The following is a 12,374-nucleotide window of genomic DNA, read 5'->3' on the forward strand; positions in this document are numbered from 1 at the left end:
ATGATACCATGTGTTTCAAAATTAATGTCAGGGTTTTAATTTCATTTCAGTTTTACTTAAAATTTACTTTAATTTAAGTTTTACTTACATTGATAAATTACAAAAGAAATAAAAGAGCAACTCAAACAGTTTTTCCTATAAGTGTTCAAGGTGAGCACCATTCATCACACAACACACATCCAGCTGATATGAGAGTTCATCCCATACTTTTAGTCAGCAAGTCTGGAGTAATAGATTCAACAGCTGCACTTCAGTTCTGTGTCTCAAGTCAGGTTGGTAATAGTGGCACATACACTTGATCCTTTAAAAACCCAAACAAAAAAATTGCATGGGGTCAGATCGGGTGAATGTGGAGGCTACAGCAAACAAGCTCTGTCATCTGATCCCCGGCAAACAATCCAGCGGTTGGGGAGAAGTAATTCAACCAATCACATACAGCCTGAGGGAAGGTGCACCATCTTGTTGCCAAATAAAATTCTGTGATTTGTATTACAGTTGAGGAAAGAGCCACAGTTGTGACATAGGAAGATAGTTCATTCCAGACTCACTTGCTTATCAGCTGATTTTGAAGTTGGGAGATCCAGTGTTTAAATCCTAGTAAAGGCAGTTACTTTTATACGGATTTGAATACTAGATCGTGGATTCTGGTGTTCTTTGGTAGTTGGGTTTCAATTAACCACATATCTCAGAAATGGTTGACTTGAGACAGTACAAGACTCTACACTTCATTTACACTAATACGTCATCCTCATTCATCCTCTGAAGTAATAACTGACGGTGATTCCCAGAGGTTAAACAGAAAAAAAGACTCATTTGCTTCTGCAAAAAAGAATGGCCTGTAAACTTGCTATCAGGATACGACAAAAAATATTCAGTTTTGGGGAGTCTCTTTCACACTGCAATATTTCTGATCTCTAGATACGTACATTTTGAGTGTTTACTTTTCTAATAATATGAAATATTGATTCATTTCTGAATATAACATGATAAAGAATGTCCTCATCGTCATGGTGCATTATTTCTTTTGCGAATCTAGCATGAAAACCATAACCTGTAAGCTCTGTATCTTGTAACATCTGTAAATGATATAGTCACTGTTGTAAGCGTTTCCTTAAAACCGTCTGTGCAGATGCCACTGGTATTGCTAATTTGCAGCTAGCCTTCCTGAAGGAGTTTCTAGGACTACACACAAAATACTCTCTTACATGTTCACTTTCTCAGTCATCCTGTACTCTTCCCTTTACAAATACAGGCAATGGTTTCAAATTATTTATACCATCTACAAATATTATTGTCAGTTCAGAATCACAAAGGAACTTCAAACAGAACACATATTAAACCATAATTGTAAATTCACACTGCAAACTGCAAAACACAAAATGCTTTTTGTTGGGGGTCACCATCTTTGCTACTCTGTTTTCAGGCGGAAAGTACAGGAAAAAGAGCTTGTGCACAGCTAAAATTGTTTGTGTTGCTCTTTCATATATAATTAATCAATGTATGTGGAACTTGAGAAATATTACATAACTTTAAAACCCCGATCGATATTCATTTTGAAATACACAGTACTTTCCCCCAATTTAGTTAGGGTTTTGATTATTTTAATGGAGAGTTGTCAAAAGGAATGATAATGTGTATGAAAACCTTAAGTAATAATCTGATGTGGCTGATCCCGTGATAGAATTTTGAAATTGTAGAATTCAAAGTGGGCTAAGGCCCATTTTACTAAAAACAGTAATGGTTTGGGAGTAAAATATGATAAAGCAATAGAAATGTAAAAGTATATGAAATTAAAGAATAAGTAATTGTTAACTAACATGTCATTTTTATTTGAGGAAATAAGCAAAAATTAACATGACCAAATTGAAATATTTTATTAGATCAGTTATTCAATAAAAAGCCAGAATTTTAGGCTCAGAATAATCGTATAGTAGGCAAAAGTACCTCAAAAGTGTAACTGAAAAAATTCATTAACTGTTACTACCATACTGAATTGAGCATTGAAGTGGTAATATCTTCATACTTCCAGAAGTTGAGAATTCTGGGTTCAAATTCTGTCTAGACTTAAAATTTCTCATGTGTTATAAATATTGCACTTCATATTCCCATACTCAAGCCTTATGCTATATGTAGTAAATTAATCATGTTAAAATATAGTTCTAGTTTGTCAACTACCATTGAAAGTAGGAACAGTTTAGTACTTGATTTTTTTTTTTTTTTACCCACAAGTAATATTTCTATTGATATTTTTGTTACATTATGTTTAAATACATTAGTTGTATATGATTTGTTTATTTAGAGTTGTATATAAATTTTCCTTTTAACATTTAATTGCTAAAAACATTAATTTTTTTCTTTATTTTCCTTTAGTTCCTGCAAAAGTGACTGTTTCATCTTCAGTTAAATTAAATGGTCTTAATTCTTCTGCAAAGAAAAGAAGAAATGATAGTGAAAGGTACTGGTTTTTTTAAACATGATAGGTGATTTTTTAACGATGTTTATGTAGATTAATTAATGCACTTTTCCATTTAACTGGCTTACATAAACTGTACTCAAGTCTGCTACTTTAACTTCCATGTTCCTTTTATTCTCTCAGTTTATTTTTACTTATCATAATATGTATTTACATATGTGGAAATATTAGACCCTTGCCAAGAATTGAACATGATACTAGCTGATTTGAGAGTGTGCATTTTAGACTGAATTGGTTTTTATTTGAATTCTTATGATAAGTCACTTAGAACAGAATCTACAAAAGCTGAGGCTGGCAGCTCAGTAGGAAAATATTCTTATTTATTAAACATTAGTTTGTAGCATTGATTATGTCAGCAAACATCTGGATGATTGGACTTCCATCATCCCTGGTGAGATTTATTGGTTCTTTACACAATATTTTAATGCTTGAAGTAAACGAAGCTATTCATAATTCTCATTTTTCTGGTTTTCGTTGAACCTCATACAATTGAAATTTAAAACAGGATCCATCAATATCAGGACATGATATGAAAATGATAATCTTTTCAAGAGTTTATTTTAGTTTAGTCAGAAATTTCAATCTACTTTGATTCAGATTGATCTATCAAGCTAACTGGAGCAATTTATTCAATACAGGAAGAAATTATTGACATCTTTCTCCTTTCTAGACTGTTACAATGTTTAATTTGTTTAAAATAATCAAACAACAAATCTTTGAATTGCATTCCATTACTTATTACTGCGGTATGTAAAATCAAGTGTAAATTGATTATAAAACTGTATAAAGTTACAAAAGCTACAAAGAAAAATACCTGTTTACAAAAAATAAATAAAAATGTAAAACTAGTTAGACGATTTTATTTATTTTTGCTTTCTAAACATTCATCATCAAAAGGATATAAAGAAATGAGTAAAAACAAAATATAAATTCTAAAACAAGAAGCTATTAAACTCCCCTAGGTAAGTCCAGGTTAAGAGTTAAACTATTGTACTTTAAGCTTTTGCTTTCAACTTAGTTGACAGATATGATTCTGACTTTTAATTTTTTTTTATTTCATAAGTACAGATAAATATTTTTTGTTATTGTTTCAAAATTTTTTTTTTATGTTTGTTTATTTGCTTATATATTTTGTTTATATATATATATTTAATTTTAATTATCTATACTATTTTCTAAAGAAGAAGGGGGTTTTTGTTTGTTCAGGATAAACAAAAAAACTAATTGATCAATTACAACTAAATTTTTACCCATGCTTCTTAGCATAACAGAAGATTTTTAGATACATTTCATCTCAATAAAAATAAAATATGTATTTTGAACAATGGTTGCAAATCCCTGCTGTAGTAAACTAGATATTCAGTAGATTTAGGGTTGCAAATACTCTTCAGATAAATATTTAAAAATCATTTTTGGGTTTTTTTTAAATTCTGATTTTTTTTAAGGGGTGCAAAGTTATTTCTCAATCAACACAGGTGCTGTGGCTCAACCAACACAATCACTGCCACCATTACTGTGTGTGTGACTGAACCTCCTTCCAGTTACTTGACTAAAAAACATAAAATAAAAAGATTGATTGCTACAGGAAATGCAAGTAACCATATAGTGCAAGCGAATCTGCGACTGGGAGCTAGTGCTCTATACCCTATTGACAATGATTTTTATTTTTTTATGAAGTCTTAAGCATTTCTCTCGCTATTTTATTTCAGTAATTATTAACCATAGCTCACTTTTTTAGTATTTTGTTGAAATAAATTTACTTTCATAATGGTTTTAGTCATTTTCTTTAGGGTTTATATAATCCTTTCAAGATAAAAACAAATATTTAGTTATAATTTATAGTTTAATGATGAACATCATTTGTTATTAGTTGAAGTGCAAATTAGATTATACTTTGATTGTGACAAATCAGATTACATTGCTCCATCTTCCAAGTGATAATGGGGGGGATTGAATAACTTTTACAGATTCTTACAAGAACATTTCAGCAGAAATTTAATATTTGTTGTCTTAGTTTTGAGAATATACATTCAAATTTCTACTGGTAACTTAATTTTACTGCAGAACTGTTTTGATTTATATTGTAAAGTGCTTTCAAAGCCATTAGTATTTTTTTAAGATTAATAGATAATTTAAAAATATTCATAATTTCTATTATTTTGTTTCTATGTAAGGCAATATCAATTTGTTCATGTAATGTTTAATTTTTACAGTGTTAAGACGCCAGTGACAACACCTTCCAGATATCTTGGTTCACCTGGTAGTAAATTATTAGGAAGTATAGAAAAAAGTTTTAATAAAGTTAGAAAAGTTTTAACACCTACTAAACGACGCTGTTCTGATAAATCAAATTCCATTAATGAAAATAAACCAAATGTTTTAACTGGAAAGGTATACTGTGATATTTTTCTTCTTTTTATTAGTATGATTAATTGAATTTTGTACTAATGTTAAACAAAAAAATAATTGGAAAGATTTTTGTTAGTTTGTGATCATCATTAATTTATTATTTTAAATGAAACATTTTTTCTAAATCAACTTTTCACATTTTCAAATTAATTTCATTAACTTATTGAACTTTTAGCTATCAGTTTATGAAATTAAGGCTTTTCTATGTGAGAATGTACTGATTTTTAAGTTTCTTTTGGTATCAACCTGAACTCTTATCAATTCTTTTCACATATTTATCTTTCTGTTAGCAGAATATTTTATAAAGTAAACGGGATATCATAAAATTGTATCCAATATAATGTCTGACGTGGTGTATACTATATATAAATTTGAAGAGGGTAATAATGAACAATTTGAGCTTTTGAGAGTGATTACTAATAAACAGTAAGAGAAATAAGGACACTGGTTCCAAATTCTATATCCTGGAATGAGGAACTACATTTTTTATGGTTTTTTTTTAATCTTTTATGATTGCATAGGATCACTTTAATCAGTCCATTATCCAACTCTCTTCAAAGGGATTGTTCAGATCTTGCAATCCTTCTAGTGCATCTTCATAGTTCTGATCTCTGTGCCCTTTCTGGTGTAAAATGCTCATGTTGTGAGTTTCTTTCTTGTGAGTGTGAAGCAAGTGTTTTTGTCCCTGATTTTTTTGTTTAATTTTATCTTGTCCATGGTGTCTTCTCTTCTGGTGTAAGGCCAATCAATTTCCTTCAGACCCTCTCTTATTTCTCTGATCCATCTGCATCCTGTCTTGGTATTTTTCAAGTTGAGATTGTATTGTATCAGCTGTTTTAGAAGTCCTCAAATCTTGCATCCTCATGATGTGTCCAAAGAATCCTAGTCTCCTCTTATACATGGTGTCAATAATCGGTTCTAACTCTTTGTACATGACTTTGTTGGGCATGATCCACCACTGCCAATGCAGGTTCTTCCATTTCTTCTTTCCATTTTCTGGAGTCTGTCAGTCTTTGATTATTTGTTCAGGTGGAAGAATGTTTCTGCTGCAAATGTGGCTTCTGGTTTTATAATTGTGTTGCAGCATTATGAAAATGAGGACATGAAAACACACAAAATTACAACATCAATTTTCTGCCATAACTTGGTTATTTGTTAACTTGGTTATTTTTTATATTTAAAAAAATATAATGCCATTTTGTTCAAAATAAAAGGCTTAATATTTTAGCAATAACATACATTTTGATAAAACTAATATTTATGGTGATATAATGGATTGAAACATAAACATGGCCACCATTTTGTAATTTGCAAAGGTAATTTAAGTCCTGGTTTTTTACTAATTTTAAAACTTTATTACCAAGATGCTTACCAAAGAATCCACTATCCAAACTTGAGATATAAATTTTTATATAAAAATAACAAAATGGTGGACAAGGGGTGAACAAAGGGGAAATTGCCATTTTTCCTAAAGATGTTTTTTTTTTCGTTTTACAAGTAGAATCTGAAAAAGTATAGCCAGCCCATCCCATTTTAGAAACATTCTGTATAATCAGACTGCAGAAGCCAATTGAATATATATATATCAGAAATGATCTGCTGACATCTAATGAAAATTTATAAATTAAGACTTAAAAGTAAATAAATATTTTGTATGAAATGCAGTGCAGTGATCTCTTTGAATCTACATGTTCTGCATCTTTTTTTAAAAGTATTCTTAAAAGAATAAGCATCACTGTTATTGAGTAAGAATAAGTCAAAAGAGAGCTGCAGCATTTTAAGTTCTGAATTCTATTTTGTGTCATCTGTTTCAATCCTGAGGGTTTTTAATAATTTTTTTTTAATCACATGTAAACCATGGATCTAGTTTTCACATTTGTCTTGAGCATTAAGTTTAACAGTTTAATTTGTTATATTTCTCAAATTATATTTCTTTTTTATGGTAGGTTTATAAAAAGAAATATTTTGTTTTGTAAAATAGTTTCCGAGTTGAATTTTGTTAAAAAATTATTTACAATTTTGTCACCTGGTTACATTAACAGTAACAGTTTATATCAGCATTGTTTATTTGTATCTAAGTTTATATAGTAAACTGTTTCTACATTTATATTTTCTGTTTTTAACAAAAATCATCTCTGATATTAGATATAGTGATACAGTATATAACAAGTATAGTTTTTTCTGTAATACATTTTACAAATCATTTATTAGTTTTATCTAGTAACAAGAACTGAATTAAATACATAAATCATAGTATGTGTGTCATACATAGGTGCTTCCTTTGCTTAATACTATTATTGCATGGCATATAGAAATTGCTGTCATTTCCCTTATTGATTTACCTCGAAGTTTATCATCATTGAAATCACCTTCTCCTTTCTCTCTACTCTATTTATTTATCACTGTTTACTTTTCCAAAAATACCAAACAAACAATTTGTTTGCTCTAGAAGATGCTTGGCTGCTCAAAAACTCAGTCTTTATTAAAAGGGTTAACGGAGAGAGTCTCCTCTCTCAACATTGATTTTGGTTGTGTTATTGTCTAATAGAGCTAACTGTTGCACAAGCAATTTTTTATTACAATTTGGGTTCCTTAATATCCTAGCTGGAAGTAAATGGACAACAATTTGGTCTTTCAGGAAAAAACAGGTGGTGGTTTCTGTTGTAAACTATCGCTTTCCTTTTAACAGTTGCAAGTAAAACTATTCTTTAATCCAACAGTAAAATCATCTTTTATGATGCTATGATACGTAAAAATTGTAACATTTATATAAAATCAATGTACTCATAAAAGTTTTAAGGTTTAAAATATACCTTAAATAATAATACCTTTGAGGCTAAATACCTCAAAGACTATTTTTTTAATGACAGATTGAGGTAACCTCTCTCAAATTGTGTATTTTCAAACATGAAATTTTCAGAACCTTTATGCATATCAACTTGCACGGTGTTGTAGTATAATCAAATTTTAATTGTTAGCAGTACAAAGCGATTGGTTGTCATGATTATTACTTCCGCAGGAATCTTTCTTAATGAATTTGTGTTTCATTTGTAGTTAATGATCATTCTTGAATTTTTCACCTGAGCAGTATTCCTGAAATGTTCATAACTAATCTACATTTTTCTGTTGAATCAGAGATTGAATAAGTATTTTCTTTCCTTATTCCTTTATTTATCAAAAAGTAGCCTCATGCATAACTTTTGTCTAATATTTTGATAGATTTTACATCTATCAAACACAATAGTTTACAATAATAGTTTCATTCACTGTGATTCAGTTGGTCACATTTCCATGGTATTGCTTGATACAGATGGAGAAGACACTCTTATTTAAAATAAGTTGGTAAACCTTTGTTGGCTCAGCTCTTATATACTTTTCATTTCTAAAGTACTACAATATTTGGTGCAGATATAAGGTGTGAAGCTAATTGCAGAAATTACAGTAGAAGCTCACTATTGACAGATTTAACATCCGTATGGGTGTATGAAAGCCAATGTTCTTATTGATCAGTTGTCATAAAACAGACAATATATATTATTTCAAACATTACTTCTGGCCTCCGTGGCGCAAGTGGTAGCGGGTCTCGGTCTTTCATCTGGAGGTCCCGGGTTCGAATCCCGGTCAGGAATGGCATTTTCACACATGCTACAAATCTTCATCCTCTGAAAAATGCCTAATGGTGGATCTGGTGGTTAAAAAAAAAATCAATAAATTAGTTTTTTATCATTATCTGTTGGATTGGTTTGATAAAATTCACTGTTCTGTATTTTGCTCTAAACTAAAGTCTTCTATCCCACTGTACTTGCTATGCGCTTCTTTTTCATTTTTGTATAATATACTTTAATATTTGTCCTCCATTAGTTTTAAAATAAAAAATGTAATTGAGCTATGAAGTTGGAGAAACCATAGCAAACGTTTTTCAGATAGGTATAAAATAGCTAATTATTTGTAATAAAGAGTATTGAAAGGCTGAATGGAAAGATAATTTCTTAATCTTCAAGATTGTAAAATGTAAGCCTGTGACAGTATAAGTTTGAAATCTCTCAGACAGCATGTAGGGTATATATTTTTAATATATCAATCTTCATAAAATTATGTACTTTAATATTTGATTTTGTTTATTTTCAGAATCTCTGTAATATATCAACTACTTCCTATTCATGTCCAGAATTTGTTTTAGATAAATTAAAGAAGGCACTAGATAGCAAAGGGATAATATGTCAGACTAAGGGGTGAGTTAAAATTATAGAAATAGTTTACATATTTCTATTGCTTGATAATTATTTTATGTTATAATTTGGTGCATTGTATATTGATATATTAGTCCTTGAACTATTAGCACACAGAGAACTTAAAAACAATATGTAGTTATGATAATTCAATAATTTAGTTGCTTATTTTTTTTTTATTTGCTTTTTAGTCATTTGGTACTGTTAAGTTTGTATTTTTGTTACTTAAAATCTATTTAAAAAAAATTTAATTCAATCGATTACTACAATTGTAGTATTGCTTTTGCCACTAATTGATCAATTACCTGCCAGTAATGGCAGCAGGCAGTTGCAGTATTTTATTCGTAAGGACTGCATACATGGCAGAATTGTTTTTTAATGATTTGCTGCTTCTGATAACTACAGTTATGAGTTAGTATCATTAGTCAGTTATCACCAGTAAGTAGAAAGCCAACTAGTCCTTTCTAGATAGATATATACCACTTGCAGCTCTCAGGTTCTATGGAGCACATAAGCCCCATATACATATAGCTGCACAATGAATCTTGAAGGTTGGCCTATGATGCCTCTTATCCAAACTGTAAACATTCAGTTGAGTTTTTATTCACAGAAGCAAATTGATTTCTTTTAAATACAACTTATTTTATGTTACTGGATGGTATTATGGATTACATTTAAATATTTTCTAATTCTGCTGTTTATATTGTATAAATGATAAGTATTTTACCATAAAAAAGAGGTATATTTTAAAATATTATAAAAATGTAGGCTTATTCTCAACAAGTATTATAATTACATCAGCGAACAAACGCTAAACGATAATTTTACTAACATTATTTTTGTCTGACATATAACATAGTTTATAATCTGTCATAATTTTATTTATTGTAAAAATAAGCACGGACAAGCCTTGTATTATAACTCAGGAAATGAGTAACCTACCTTAGCATCATATCAAGAAATTATATAGCTATATTGTTTGCTATGTATTCATAGTTTTCAAATACAGCCAGGTCAATGTAAAAATAAATAATTACCCATAAGCCTACGTTATTGAATGCTTGAGTATAATCCAATTAACTCATTCTCCTTTATTTTTTGAGCCTGTAAAACCATTTGTGCTAATTCCGTTTCTTTTATTCGAGTTTTGGAAAATTAATTACATTTTAAAAGATTTACATTTTTAAAGATTTAAATGGCAGAAAGGCTCCTGGAATAGACGGAATACCTGTAGAATTACTGGGCAGTGCAGGTGAGGAAGCGATTGATAGATTATACAAACTGGTGTGTAATATTTATGAAAAAGGGGAATTTCCGTCAGACTTCAAAAAAAGTGTTATAGTTATGATACCAAAGAAAGCAGGGGCAGATAAATGTGAAGAATATAGAACAATTAGTTTAACTAGTCATGCATCAAAAATCTTAACTAGAATTTTATACAGAAGAATTGAGAGGAGAGTGGAAGAAGTGTTAGGAGAAGACCAATTTGGTTTCAGGAAAAGTATAGGGACAAGGGAAGCAATTTTAGGCCTCAGATTAATAGTAGAAGGAAGATTAAAGAAAAACAAACCAACATACTTGGCGTTTATAGACCTAGAAAAGGCTTTCGATAACGTAGATTGGAATAAAATGTTCAGCGTTTTAAAAAAATTGGGGTTCAAATACAGAGATAGAAGAACAATTGCTAACATGTACAGGAACCAAACAGCAACAATAACAATTGAAGAACATAAGAAAGAAGCCCTAATAAGAAAGGGAGTCCGACAAGGATGTTCCCTATCTCTGTTACTTTTTAATCTTTACATGGAACTAGCAGTTAATGATGTGAAAGAACAATTTAGATTCGGAGTAACAGTACAAGGTGAAAAGATAAAGATGCTACGATTTGCTGATGATATAGTAATTCTAGCCGAGAGTAAAAAGGATTTAGAAGAAACAATGAACGGCATAGATGAAGTCCTACGCAAAAACTATCGCATGAAAATAAACAAGAACAAAACAAAAGTAATGAAATGTAGTAGAAATAACAAAGATGGACCACTGAATGTGAAAATAGGAGGAGAAAAGATTATGGAGGTAGAAGAATTTTGTTATTTGGGAAGTAAAATTACTAAAGATGGACGAAGCAGGAGCGATATAAAATGCCGAATAGCACAAGCTAAACGAGCCTTCAGTAAGAAATATAATTTGTTTACATCAAAAATGAATTTAAATGTCAGGAAAAGATTTTTGAAAGTGTATGTTTGGAGTGTCGCTTTATATGGAAGTGAAACTTGGACAATCGGAGTATCTGAGAAGAAAAGATTAGAAGCTTTTGAAATGTGGTGTTATAGGAGAATGTTAAAAATCAGATGGGTGGATAAAGTGACAAATGTAGAGGTATTGCGGCAAATAGATGAAGAAAGAAGCATTTGGAAAAATATAGTTAAAAGAAGAGACAGACTTATAGGCCACATACTAAGGCATCCTGGAACAGTCGCTTTAATATTGGAAGGACAGGTAGAAGGAAAAAATTGTGTAGGCAGACCACGTTTGGAGTATGTAAAACAAATTGTTGGGGATGTAGGATGTAGAGGGTATACTGAAATGAAACGACTAGCACTAGATAGGGAATCTTGGAGAGCTGCATCAAACCAGTCAAATGACTGAAGACAAAAAAAAAAAAAATTACATTTTATAATCAGTTGTGTATTTTTAGTGTTTTATAGTTACAGGTGAATAAATTATTCTTAAATTTAAATGAGGAATTACACAACTGGGCTGCTGAAAATCATATGAATGAGCATAGAAAAACATTTTATGATATCTTCTCATTGGCTCACTCTGTGTCAGAAATCACCCTGAAGTATGGAAATTTTAACACTGTGGAAAGTGATAACCCCAAATATTTGGGTATGTAGCTCAACAGGAATATGATGTGGAAGAATCATATTGACTGCGTCGCAGCAAAGTAAAGGATAAGTTAAGTATTTTCAAATGCTCATCTGATAAGAAATGGAGTAGCTCACTGTCTATTCTAAATGACACCTTTAGGATTGATAAAAAAACAATGATCCTGTGTGGTAGTGAGAACCTTATAACTGCTGAGACATCTGTCCTAGAACTAGTTCTAAATCAGGCCATGAAAATCATTACAGGTGCTGTAAAAAGAACTCCTATTCCAGCTCTTTTGGCCACTATTAAAAGTGCTTCTACATTCCTACATTCTGATGTGTGGCAACTGGCTATATTACGAGTATATATGAAAAACTTATTCGATTGCC

At 30.5% G+C, this 12,374-nt stretch overlaps 1 protein-coding gene across 1 annotated transcript in view; it reads left to right on the forward strand.

The window, feature by feature from the left end:
* The window catches only part of LOC142320891 (maternal embryonic leucine zipper kinase-like), a 54,958-nt gene that overhangs the window by 30,248 nt on the left and 12,336 nt on the right, over nucleotides 1–12,374 (forward strand). The window contains exons 11-13 of the mRNA XM_075358874.1: nucleotides 2,371–2,455; nucleotides 4,687–4,864; nucleotides 9,011–9,114. Of these exons, the coding sequence (XP_075214989.1) occupies nucleotides 2,371–2,455; nucleotides 4,687–4,864; nucleotides 9,011–9,114 (367 nt within the window). The remainder of the gene's footprint in view (nucleotides 1–2,370; nucleotides 2,456–4,686; nucleotides 4,865–9,010; nucleotides 9,115–12,374) is intronic.

Source organism: Lycorma delicatula, chromosome 3 (genome assembly GCF_047948215.1).
Source record: "Lycorma delicatula isolate Av1 chromosome 3, ASM4794821v1, whole genome shotgun sequence".
In the NCBI taxonomy this organism is placed as follows: domain Eukaryota; kingdom Metazoa; phylum Arthropoda; class Insecta; order Hemiptera; family Fulgoridae; genus Lycorma; species Lycorma delicatula.